A 13,343-nucleotide genomic window follows, 5' to 3' on the forward strand; every position below is an offset into this window, starting at 1 on the left:
CTGTACATGCTTTGCTTAGCATGCGTAGAGCCTGCTGCATAATCAAAGCTCACTCAATGTCGCTTTGCTTAAGGTCACATTCCGCTAGCGTAGAGCCTGCTGCATAATCAAAGCTCACTCAATGTGTATTTTTGAATTAATAGAATTAGCCCAACCCTCTTCACTTTGTAGAGGAAACCATCCTGAGGCATAGTGGGCACAAGACATTTGTGGAAGAGCTGAGGCTGGTCCCAGGTCCCCAGTTTCTTGCCCCCTGGTTCACTCTGTAAGCACTGTCTTCAGGCCCAGAAGCATCACCACAGCGCATTCTCTGTGTCCCAGCTCGTTGCATTTAGCATCTGGGTCATTCATCCCCAAGCCTGACCCTCTGGGAAGCAAGGCTAGCCAGAGCCTTAAGAGGCTCCTAGCAAACTCCCAACTGCTCCCTCCTGAAACCAGTCTTCAGAGAGCCCCAAATCCCTAAGTCTTGGAATTTAAAAATTGTCATTCCCTTGCCCTGGACAGCATTCCCAATGGTTAGAGCGTGGCCTGTGCACCAAAGAGTCATGGGTCAAGGGCATGTTTCTGGGATGCTGGCTCAATCCCCAGCCCCTGGTTGGGGAGAGTATGGGAGACAACCAATCGATGTATCTTTCCCACATCAATGTTTCTCTCTCTCTCTCTCCCTCTCTCTCTCTCTCTCTTTTTTCCATTCTCACTCTCTCCCCCCTCCTTTCCACTGTCTCTGAAAAGTAATGAAAAAAATAGTCTTGGGTAGGGATTAAAAAAAAATTGTCATTCCCACCTTACCTGGAGTTGATGTGGTTGCTATGGTCCTGGTGGACAGCCATTCATTTCTCAAACACCAGCATTTGTGAAACGATAGAAATATAGTTGCCTACATGGAATTTGGAGAAGCAGGAAGAGGGGGCATAGAGGGGATAAATGGTAATGGAAAACATAAAATAATAAAATAAAATAAAATAAATAATAAAATAAAAAATTTTGAAAAAAAAAATAGTCCATGAGTTCCTGTTACTAAGATATCCAATCCTTGGCAACATTACTAGTATGTAGTCCCAGAGATTTTACTATTTAGATTGTCTCTTAATTCCTGTGAACTATCAAATTATTTCAGTAGTTAACCTATCTCAGTTTCTGTTGCTTGCAACCAATGAACTCTAGATTATGCAAGAAACCTATTTCCCACATGGAAAAAGAAAATAAATAAAGTTAGGCCCTTACTTTACACCATATGCAATAATTAATTCAAAATAGATCAAAGACCTAAACATAAAAGTTAAAACTATAAAACTCTTAGAAGAAAACACAGAATCTTCATAACATTGGATTCGGTAATGATTTCTTCGATATGACACTAAAAACACAGGCAACAAAAAAAATAGATAAATTAGACTTCATCAAAATTTAAAATGTTTGTGCATCAAAGGACACTATAAGCAAAGTGAAAAGGCAACCCACAGAACGAGTAAAAATGTTTCCAAATCTTATGTCTAATAAGAGATTAATACCCAAAATATTATATAGCTACAACTCAAGAACAAAAAATTAAATAATTAGGTTATTAAAATGGGCAAAGAATTTGAAGGACATTCCTCCAAAAATAGTATATGAAAATCCATAAGCACATGAAAAGACCCTCAACATCACTACTCATTAGGGAAAGCAAATCAAAATCAAAATGAGATACCTCGTCACACCCAGCAGGATGGCTATTTTTAAAAATCAGAAAATAGGAAATGTTTTCAAGGATGTGAAGAAATTGAAACCCCTGTACATTTCCTAGTCAGAATGTAAAATGGTGTAGCTATCTATTCTACCTAACAGAAATAGTTAGAACGGTAAGTTTTGTTAAGTATATTTTATACATAGCAAAAGGGTCCCCCAAGAACACACTTTGGGAAAGGTTGGCATGTGACATTGTGTCTGGACGTTCAAGGATAAAACCCCGTGGCCAAGCAAGAGGAGGGCTTCACCTCATGGGAGGAGAAACCTATTGGGCCCGGCTCTAAGGGAGGAAGATGCCAGTGTCTCACTCGGTAAAAACTAGGACTCAGAGGGAAGCCAAGAAACGCAGAGCAGAACTGGCTTCTGCTTCTCTGAGTCTTGATGTCCAGACATCCGTGAGGTAGTTCCTGAGGAGGGGGACTTAGGGAAAGCCTTTATTGGAGGCAAGCTTTGGAAGCGTGGAAACCAGGAATCCAGGCCAAAGGCCTGAGACAGTATGCACCCAACGTACACCCCGCCAGGGACTAGGGCTAATTACCGCAGCCATTATAGACTCTACTGTTTACATTCAGATTTCAGGTTGCTTAGCAACCTCAGGATTTAATAAAGGCCTTTTCCAATTTTTAACCTGTTTTCGGTTGCTAAGGGGAACTCCTTTGGCAGGGAGTTTGGCCCACCCTTTGGCCAGGACATGAAACTGAATTACCCACCCCAATGGCACTAAGATTGCCCTAGGGAAAGATGACAATTGAGAATAACAAAGAAAGACAGGATCTTATTAGGCAGTCCCTCACTACTTCCTCCTAGCAACTAATTTCAGGAGGCTCTGGTTTTCATTTGAATAAAGAAAATAATACAACATAGCTACAATTTGTTGAGCTTTCATCATGTGCTAGTGTCCGAACTTTGTATGCATGTTTCTATTTGTTCCCCATAAAAAACCCAAAAGTAAATACCCTTTTTATTCATTTACTCAATTTTTTTATTTAGATGAAAACAAAAAACAAGCTATAAAAGTTTTTACTTGTCCACATAAGCCAGCTGGGAACAGGTGGAGCTGGGATACAGACCCGGGCAACTAGACTCCGAGTCCCCCTCCTCATGGCCATGTCATCTTGTCTTTCAGCCACCCTTGCACATGGCTGCACTGTCTGCATCTCCCTTCTCGGTCACAGGAGGTGGATTCTTTGCGTGCACTTCTGTCTTGTTTCCCACACTCACAGTTAGAACCGGAGGCACCCGGGAAACCCTCGGTCTATCTGTTGAGTGTTGTTCTGCATAAAAGCAGGGGAATGGAAAAAATCAAACTGACTTTTTATGAGAAAAACGCCCTCATCTTCAACACCTAAAATAGCATTTCTCGTTGCCCAATCTGTACTCTCAAAGGCACAATAAAGGAAATAAAATTAAAAGTTCCTTCTGTTGCTGCCAAGAGTGTTGGCATTTTCCCAACCGCTAATGTTTTTTAACTGGCTTCATACATTCCAAGGGACAATGATCAAGGCCAGTCCAATGTGTCAGCAAGTAGGTGAGTGTCTCCACGCTGGAATCCAAAGGGTGAGGTGGGGGTGGGCACCGAGAGACCCTCCTACTCCAAAAGATACACACCTGTAATTTCTCCCTCAAACAATTTCAAGCCATTGATATGCAAACAGCCCCTAATACCCTCTTCTACGTGCATGGCCCTTTAACAACCTGTCGAGAGTTGAATACTCTTGAGAGATTACCCAGCACTTTTACTTGTCTCATCCTGTCATTTAAAAAAACCTTTGGTGTTGGTCTTACTTTTCTTATTTTATATGTGAGGGTTTTAAAGCTCACTGGTGATTAGGAAAGCTGGGACTCGTATCTAAGGCTTTTCACTCCAAGCCCAGTGTCCTCTGGATGTAAGGTATCTGCAGTTATGAACACTCTTTACACAGTTCCTTTGCCTGGCAGAAGCCTGAGCCCATGGCAAGGAAGTTTTGATAGATGTACTGAGAGGGCCACGTCCGGAGGATGGCACAAGGAAGAAGGAAGGCCCCAGCGGGGTGGCAGAGCTCCTCCCTGAGCCCAGCCGTGGTGGCTCAGGGTCATAGCATGTACTCTTGTGGGAAGACATGGCACTGGGGTCTGGAGCCCTGGGTTCCAACTCAGCTGGGTTACTAAGTCACCCTGCGCCAACCGCACTTGCCAGAGTCTCCATTTCTCTCTGTGCAAAAAGGATAAAGAGGCCTGGTATTTCAGGTCCGCTCGAGCTCTTAACTTGAGTCATCTTTTAGCGTCAACAGGTCTGCAAGTGCTACTGGGGAACAAGGGTAATCAACAAACATTATTGTTGAGAGTTTAGCTAAACTCTTCCATGGTAATGCTGCCTCTGCATCCATTTTTTTTTTTTTGCCAAGTGACCTGATGGGGGCTTTAACCTGACACTAGTCCCCTCATACAAACACATGCCGTGCATAGCAGCCCACAGAGTAACATGCAAATGGAAGTTTCTGATATAACTTCCCAGCAGCCCTTGTGAGCAAGTCTCCCCCACACCCTTCCTTACCCCGCCCCTCAGGTAAGAGCCTCTCACCGTTTACCAAAACCCCTTCTTTTTGTTTGAATTGACTAATCCTGCCTTAACCTGAGAACCCCCAAAGCATTCTACAAGCTATCAAAATATCTATAATAATAAAAGCGTAATATGCTAATTAGACCAGGCAACCTTCCGGGTGACCTTCCGGACGACCACGCTATGACACTCACTGGTGCCAGGTCAGCCAAGGCGGGTTCGATGCGGTTGATTGGGGGCCCAGCCATCACCCCATGATCACCCCGCAGAGAGAGGCCCAGGCCACTGGCCGTACGGGGTGATCAATGGTGGGGGGTGGGGGGCTCCACGATCGCCCCAAAGAGGGAGGCCCAGGCCACGGACTGGCAGGCTGCGGCAGGTGGGTGGGGCCTCCCTCAGAGGGAAGCCCAGGTCCTGGGTGCCTGCTGGCTGCTGGAGAGAAGCCCGGGTCCTGGGTACTGGAGGGAAGGAAGGCCTATTCTTGCACGAATTTCATGTACCGGGCCTCTAATTGTAATCATAATCATCTTGTTTGGGGAGGAAAAACATTTAAGAATGCCTTTTTTCAAAGATTTTATTTCTTTTATTATAAGATATATAGGTAAATACTTGCATATTCTAAAAAAGATATAAAATGATAACAAAATGGACATTTTTCTTATTAAGAAACATGTCATAAATATGCTTTATCAAATGTTAAAATGGTTATTATTTTGCAAAATAATAAATAGAGCAGAGCTGTGGGATACAAGAGTCAACTCAAAGTACTGGAAGTATTTATGTTTTATGTCATAAAAATTCAGGCCTTTGATTACACTTAAAAATGTGGCACTTTGCACTCCAGATTATCAATAATTCAGATTTTAAAAATATTTTTATGATGGCCCTGTGACTGTAAAAATAATGAAACACAAAAGATGGTTTGACTAAGTTAATTTGATTAAAATAAATTGCCCTGAATAAAAAATTATAAGACACAGAAGTGAAGATATAATTTTTGAAACCCATAGTGGTACATGTATCAGTCCTCAAGTCTACAAATTTTTGGATCCCCAACTGTGAGCACTGAGCAAAAACCATTTGCAAGGTTTAGTCTCCAGCAGGTCCATCATTTCTTTTCACAGCGTGAGGGAGCAATAACAGTCACGATGAGCTCGATTCCACAGTCCTAGCTCCACAAATATAAGGAACTTCCTCCCTGGAATAAACGCTCTTCTATTTGTTTATGACCCAGTGGCCTCAAATTCAAATATCAGAACCCTGGGGAAATTTTTAATAATGAACAGTTATTTTTCTAGGCATTCTTTTAAGGCTTCGATTCTCTACTACCCAAGGGAAAGAGGAAACACGTGTGAACACCGAACACATCCTCTAATGTCTTGGGTGTTCAAGTCGCAAGGTCAGGCTTTTCCTGTAAATAAACAGCGACTCTTTACAAAGACCTTTCATCTCCCATGCATTTGGTGGCCCATCAGGCCAACACGTACATTCCCAGCTGCAGAAGGGGAAGCCGCATCTCACAATGTTTAAGGATTCAATCTAATATAGATTATCGGTCCCAATGGCCTTCAACGATGTCCACGAGGGGGACATCTGGGTGACTCGGGGTGCCTAGAGCACAGAGAGGTCGTGGCAGGACTTGGACTTAAGCTTGAAGGCCATGTTCTTGTTGTTTTTGGCCACGATCTTGCCCCAGAAGCGCCTGGCTTTCCTGGGGATGCTCTCCCTCCTCTTCTGGTAGGCCAGCCGCCGCTCGTTCTTCTCCTTGCTGTCCCTCCGGAGGCGGACCTGTCGCACAATGCCCTCAAACAGCTCCTTCACGTTGTGCTGGACCGCCGCGGAGGTCTCGATGAACTTGCAGTCGAACACCACCGCACACGCTCTCCCTTCTGCGGGGAGAGGAAGGAGGAACTCAGAGGGGCTGCCCAGTGTGACCCCACCCGGCACACAGCCAAGCTGAGGATTCCTGGTCTTAAGTGGCCCTCACAGTAACTCTGGGTCAGGCGCACATGCAAGGAGTATGGGAAGCCCCTCTGACACACACATGTCCTCCCAGGGCATCATCAGAAGCAAGGAGTCTCCTGGAAGAAGATTCCTGGAAGCGAGAGAGGTGCGCTTCAGACCTGGCCCCCCAAATCCACGGCATGAAGGTCCCAGTTCATCAAAATAGTAATATTTATTGTAACAGTCAAAACCATAGCCTTAATGTATTGCACTTACCACGTGCTGGGAACTGCTTTGTAAACCTTTTTTAATGCAGACAATCTTGGAAAATACATTAACCCTCTTAGATAGATAAAGACACTGGGGGAAGGGCAGTCTTTTAAAAACTTGAAGGAGTTCACACAGCCTCTGAGTGGCATCTGTGAATCCAGGCCTGCTTCATGCTCAAGCTCATATTCATATGTATATTTTATTGATTTTTTACAGAGAGGAAAGGAGAGGGATAGAGAGTTAGAAGCATCGATGAGAGAGAAACATCTATCAGCTGCCTCCTGCACACCCTCTACTGGGGATGTGCCCGCAACCAAGGTACATGCCCTTGACCAGAATCGAACCTGGGACCCTTCAGTCCGCAGGCCGATGCTCTATCCAGTGAGCCAAACCGGCTAGGGCTCAAGCTCATATTCTTAACTCTTCCTCCCGACTCAATTTCCTGAATTGAAAATAAGAATCCTACTACTTGGCTTTCTCCCTTTAAAAAACTTTTTAAAGTTTTGATGAGCTATTTTGAAAAAAATAATTTGAGGAATTCACAAATTCAGCAAACCGTCCAAGCTTTTCGGGAACAGCCTCAACTGCAAATGTTTCATTGTGTTTAATGACCATGTGTCCAAGGTTTGGTTTGAAAAAAGTGATTACCACAGACATTCATTTCCTGACACTCCCAAACAAGGTGTGTCCGTTAAGCCTTTAACAGATATCTTTTCTCCTGAGCAGAGCCTGGTAATGCAGTATTTTATTTTTTAACCATTGTACCGAACCCCAAAGATATCTTAACTGAAATTTAGGAAGCAAAGGGTAGGAGGGTGTTTCTATGGTCTATAGGAACTAGAGGCAGCCTGAGTAGAATTCTTATCCTCAATGAAACTCAGTTCCCCTAAGTCAGAGTTCCCATCCTTCTTGCATGAAGATACTACCTCTACTTCTCTGAACTCTTTGAGATCTCCCTGGAACACAGAAAGGACCAGCAGAAAAGGTTTGGGATTGCCAGTAAACCCTTGAGTATGATATCTTCCCTAAAGGAATCTCAGGGAAACCTTTGCGTGTGGGGAGATTGGAATCCTGCAGGTAGACCAGATGAACAACGGAGCAGCACCCAGCACAGGGATGATTGGCTGGGGATACATAAAACTTCATAAAGCATTTGAATGAGTCCCTAGTTCCAACTGCATGAAAGAGCAGAGGAAGAAAACCTGTTTGAAAGAAAACCCGGAGAGTGTTTCTATGGTCTTAGCACCAGTCCTCTTACCTGAAATAGACACTTCCCGGCACCGCACCAGGTCACTTTTGTTGCCAACCAAAATTATAGGAATGTCCTCTGTCTGCCGGGCCCTGCGGAGCTGGATCCGCAGCTCGGATGCCTTCTCAAAACTGGCTCGGTCTGTGATGGAGTAGACGATCAGGTAGGCGTCCCCGACCTGCATGCAGTGGTCCTGCAGCCACTCGTTCTCCCCCTAATGGATGAGAAGGTCTCCCGTGAGCGCAGGTTGGCCTGGTGAATGAGGCTTCAGTTTGCAAAATAAGTGTTATCTTAAAGTACCCTTGCTGGTCTGAGATAGAAATGAAACTTGTTCCAACTCCCCAAAATGCATCATGTCTGGTGGCTGTAAAGACTGCTAGCCCATAAAGTACTTGCCAAAAAGTTTTTACTGTCCAATTGAGTTGATAACTTATACAATGACTCTGCCAAACATTTCCATTTTCTGTCTAAACTACTAAAAATGTGCCTTTTCTGACTTCCGAAAAACTCCCTTTGCCTTTCCCAGGTGATAAAATTAAGAATCGTCTTGTGAGAATTAGGAGGCTTTTCAATAAATAGAACGTCTAGCATATATACACAGAAGCCCAAATCTTTAAAAAGCAAATGTTGAAGGCTAGTATTGAGATTGTCAACTTTATATAATGTGATTTTATATAGTTTACTAGTGAAATTACCATTCACACTTGTTGGCTCTTTCCCTAAAACAAATATTTTTAAAGTATTTTTTAGTAGAGCTGAGGGCGAATCACTGCAACTTGCTTATTATTCAGAGCTCATTTGTGAATGATCTGCTCCTTAGAATAGTGTCATATTTCATAAGTAAAAGCTTTTTCTTTTTTGTATTTGGGAAGTTAAGTCATTTTATTTAATTTATCTTTATTGTTGAAAGTATTACAGATGTCCCCCCCTTTTTTCTCCTTTGAGCTCTGCAGACAGATCACAATGAGGGCGTGTCCCGTATTTATTTCTTCTACCCTCACCCCACCCACCCACCATCCCTCCACTCCCCCCACTTAGCACACATTTATACACCCAGATGTCCGACTTCTCCATCCATCATTGATCCAGCTACATGCCTGTCCATCCACCCACCCGTGCACACATCTTTGTGCCCACTTGCCCATCCATGGCTGCTTCCAACTCTCCCAGCAAGTGCTCTCCCGCACCAGTCCTGTGCCGGTCCTGTGCTAGGGTCACGGGGCATGCAGAGATTAAAATGAATTAAGTTTACAATGTTCAAGAAAATCTTGGTCTAAGTCTGTATTCACTCCAGGTCACCTTCCAGGTGACTATTTGTTGAGCTCCTCCTATCAGTCAGGTGTTTCAGGCACTGGGCACAGATAGACACTGTTACTCTACCCCCTCCCACTTTACAGACGAAGAAACTGAGGCTCAGAGGTTATAGTGCAGTGGTTCTCAACCTTCTTAATGCTGCGACCCTTTAATACAGTTCCTCATGTTGTGGTGACCCCCAACCATAAACTTATTTTTGTTGCTACTTCATAACTGTAATTTTGCTACTGTTATGAATCGTAATGTAAATATCTGATATGCAGGATGTATTTTCATTGTTACAAATTGAACATAATTAAAGCATAGTGATTAATCACAAAAACAATATGTAATTATATATGTGTTTTCCGATGGTCTTAGGCGACCCCTGTGAAAGGGTCGTTCGGCCCCCAAAGGGGTCGCGACCCACAGGTTGAGAACCGCTGCTTTAGAGCTTTTGACTCAGATTCAAGCTCCGATGCCATGAGAAAACACTAACTGCCCAGTGGAACTGTCAGCCTCGTTCATAAGCCTTCCAACCCCCCTGCCCTTCAGTGGGGTGGCTGCTGGGCATTCACTGGCAATTTCAGGAACTTTGAGCTCAGAAACGTTTCTCTTTTTTTGAGACATGCAGGAAAAAAATCTCAAGACTGTCCCTGTTTTCTTCCTTAAAAAAATACATTTCCCTCGGAATAAACAGGCAGCAGCCTCCAGCTCTACTTGATAATGGAAACTTTTTCTCTTTTTTTGAGACATGCAGGGAAAAAAATCTTGAGACTGTCCCTGTTTTCTTCCTTAAAAAAATGCATTTCCCTCTGAATAAGCAGGCAGCAGCCTCCAGCTCTACTTGATAATGGAAACTTTCCTCCCTGCACTTGAGCTCAGATTGAACGTAGATGAAGAGTGAACCAGTGTAATGGGCCAGTGCAACTCCATCCCAGAAAAACCACTGGGGCAGGGGATTTACTGAGTTAACTGGAATTTTTGCAAATAAGATTCCTATCATCTCCATAAGTGAGCCCATCCCACTCTATTTTCACATTCGTCATTTAAAACGTATAATTTTTATAATTTTTTCTTTTACCATTTTTCTTGCTGTTCCTTTTGCCTGGAGTCTGTTCCCTCAAATATCCAAAAGACTTGTTCCCTTACCTCCTTCTGGGCGAGGCGTTCCCTGACCATCTATTTAAACACCTCTTCTCTGCTAACATCCCTTCCTCCCGTTCTATTTTTCTTCATTGTGCTTATCTCCATCTAACATGCAATCCCTTTAACTAACTTATTTTATCACTTTATGTCTCTCTCCTCTGAATGTGAAGACATGGATTTACCTCTGTGCTGTTTACTGCTCTAACCCCCGGCACCCAGGACAGTGCCTGGAATATTGCGAGTGCTCAGTAAATACTTATTAATTGAATGAATGAACCATAAAAATAGCCACCGGCATCCACCAGCCTTCACAAAGAAAGAGAAAAGCAATGGTACCGTTCTGACCCTCTCTCTCCCTTGACTCTTGTTTAGCTATCGTCCCTGAGAGCCCCGCATGAGAAGAGAGATTGATGTTCTAATGAGTCATCATTGATAGCCCAGAACTGGAACTTGCCTTAAGACGCAGTGAGTTCCCTGACACTGGAGACAGTCAAGAAAAATAAACATTTCATGAACGTGGGAAGACAGTACTAAGGATGGAGCAAGATTCCTATGCAACAAGTGCAGGGCAGAACTGAGCCATAACCAGAGCATCTTCTGCTCTGTGGAGTTCGTGATTCGCAACTGAAGGTACAGACAGACCATGCCACTTGGGCCACCAGAGCATCTTCTGCTCTGTGGAGTCTGTGATTCATCTGTGACTCGCAACTGAAGGTACAGACAGACCATGCCACTTGGGCAGGCACTGGAAGGTTCTCTCTTCCTGTCTACAGCTGCGAATGGGGACATGCAGCCACCCTGGCCGGGTATGCTAAGACTGAAACCATGGCTGAAAGACACTGTATGAGTACCATGGACAATGAGGATCTTCCTATCACGTCCCAGAATATGGCGCTATGCTTTGCACGTACCTGAGGCACCCATGTATACTTTGGTATATGTATCATTATTGCTATAATGCAAAAAAATTTTTTGCACGATTTCAAATACAAATTTTAAACTATTTTACACCCTCAAACAAACGCTAACATTGGTGGAAATAAAGTGATGGATCAGTTTCTCAAATCGACTTCGATTTAGGAATAGCCACGGAGAAAAGCCGCCGCTACACTGAACTCTTGAAAAGTCCAGGGCAGAGTTGGCAAGAGCCAGAGGTGGGCGCCCGACCCTCTAGCTCTGTCCTGATGAATCAGTGCCCCCAACCCCACCCCGCTCAGCCCCGTTAGAGCTGGGACCTAAGAAATCCCCTCCCGGCCCAGGCTTTTATCTAGAAGCATTTTCATCTCATTGTCCCACCGGCTGGTGCCAACAGGCCAGGGCTTTTCGGTGCCAAGAATGCGTAACTGCAGCGCTCAGCTCTGTGGATAAATGACCCGCCCGCTGGCTCCTGCTGCGGGGGCTACTGCGGGGCGGACAGAGCCCGGAGGGGCGGGGCCACCTACCTCCCAGCACCTCGCAGTCGCTGTCCATGCTGTCGTGCACGCCCGCGAAGATGTTGGCCAGCGTGGACTTGCCCACCCCCTGCTCCCCGATGAGCACCACCCGGTAGTAGGTGTTCTCGGACTCGGAGGAGATGACCGAGTCGGTGGAGTCGGAGGACCAGCTCCGGCGGCAGGGGTCCTCGGGGGCCGCGGGGCGCTGGCCTCGCTGGCTGGGCTCCCTCTGGATCATGAGGTTCCTGCCGTCCGCGGGGACGCTCCAGCGCTGCTGCTGCGGCTGCACGCCCACGGGGCCCGGGCGCAGGGTGACATGGTTGAGAGTCATCGCTGGGTCCTGGGGAGCAAAGCGGCGGCGTGTCAGCGGTGGTGAGAGTGCTGAGCACCGAGCGGGAACGCGGGGGCTCACACACACGGTTCGCCATCAGCGATCCTCCACCAAGTGGGCGAGACCCACCGAGTCCTCACCGAAGGGACGTCAATGAAACAGCCCCAAGCGCAACAGGCTTTCTCAACTGGACACACACACACACACACACACACACGCACAATTAGCCACCAGCTCCTTGGCTGGGTTGTCATTTGCAAAGAGGAAAAAAGTACCGTTAGCATCGCCCAGCGCCCCGGATCTCCCTCCATCCTCAAGGAACCCGTGGGACACCCCCCCCCCCCCCGGCTGGCACAGAGTCAGCCAGAAGGGAGCACAGCCTCCGGGATGGCTTGCAAACCGGGAGTTAACGGCGCGGGGGCCCGGGGGGCCGGGGGAGCTGCTCTGGTCTGGTCATGGCTCTGGACGGCACTGGCGCCCGCGGGCCCGTGCGCCTGGGGGGAGACACATGGCAGTGACGTCACTCCTCACGGCACCGCACTGATTGGAACTTCCATGTTTAGTCAAGTTGCCCCGACGCTCCCCGGCTGCCTGAATCAGCCGTTATCTGGGGGGAGGGGGCCGCAATCACGAATCTGTTGGAGGTCTGTCCTCCGCTCTGCCCTCTCGCCCGCGGGCACCACGTTTAAACGCCCCCGCCCCCAGCCTGGTCGCCCGGGCAGGGACAGGACCCGCTTCCGTTCAGACCCCATCAAAGTTGCAGAGAAAACGCTGAATTCTCATCCGACGAGGCCCGCTCCCAGTCCTTTCATGCAACTCAGATGCCCAGCTTCTCGAAGCAAACAGAAGGTCAGAGGCTCTCCCTGCTCAAAGGGCATGCAGCGACTTGGCAACGGCGTCCCCTCTGCCAGACCCCTCCCCTGGCACGGAGGCCTTTCCTGCAGGCTGCCCGCGAAATAATAAAGTATCAGAAAGCAGAAGCTTTCTCATCTTCATCGGCCAGACCCACTCGTGAAAACACGAGGAGCACAGACACTCCCCTTTCCACATCGCCCCACACTCCGCACCCCAACACGCCGGCCACCGGCCAGGACGCCTGCTCGGCGGCTTCTTCCTGCCCCCCCTCCCCATGGACATCCCAACAGAAGCCAGAGGTGTCCCCGACGGCTGCCTTCCGACCGCTCGGTCTGCAGGAGGGTGACCTCCCCCTGAACGGGAATGAAGAACCTGCCGGGAACGGCTCCCCTTGCACCTTGCAGTCGCCTCCACCCGGAGCGCCAGCCGCGGCTTCCAGGGCTCCGCTCTCAACTTAGACAGTTTCGGGGTCTGGGAAGCCCACCCCCTCCCCAATCACTCCCTGGGGGAGCCCCCTCCCTCCCAGAGGAGCCCCTTACCTGGCCTTGCCAC

General features: G+C 47.0%; 1 protein-coding gene across 1 annotated transcript; it reads right to left on the reverse strand.

Annotated features, from left to right (window-relative positions):
• Window positions 1-4,833: 4,833 nt before the first annotated feature.
• GEM (GTP binding protein overexpressed in skeletal muscle) lies at window positions 4,834-12,661 on the reverse strand. Its single transcript, XM_005879313.2, has 5 exons — window positions 12,212-12,661; window positions 11,615-11,945; window positions 11,084-11,124; window positions 7,740-7,944; window positions 4,834-6,156 (listed from the first exon to the last, which is right to left on the reverse strand). The coding sequence occupies exons 1-5, from the start codon at window positions 12,245-12,247 to the stop codon at window positions 5,879-5,881; spliced, it is 891 nt and encodes a 296-aa protein (XP_005879375.1). The 5' UTR covers window positions 12,248-12,661; the 3' UTR covers window positions 4,834-5,878.
• Between the last annotated feature and the right edge of the window lie 682 nt (window positions 12,662-13,343).

The sequence above is a fragment of the Myotis brandtii genome, unplaced genomic scaffold, assembly GCF_000412655.1.
Source record: "Myotis brandtii unplaced genomic scaffold, ASM41265v1 scaffold59, whole genome shotgun sequence".
Classification (NCBI taxonomy): Eukaryota; Metazoa; Chordata; class Mammalia; order Chiroptera; family Vespertilionidae; genus Myotis; species Myotis brandtii.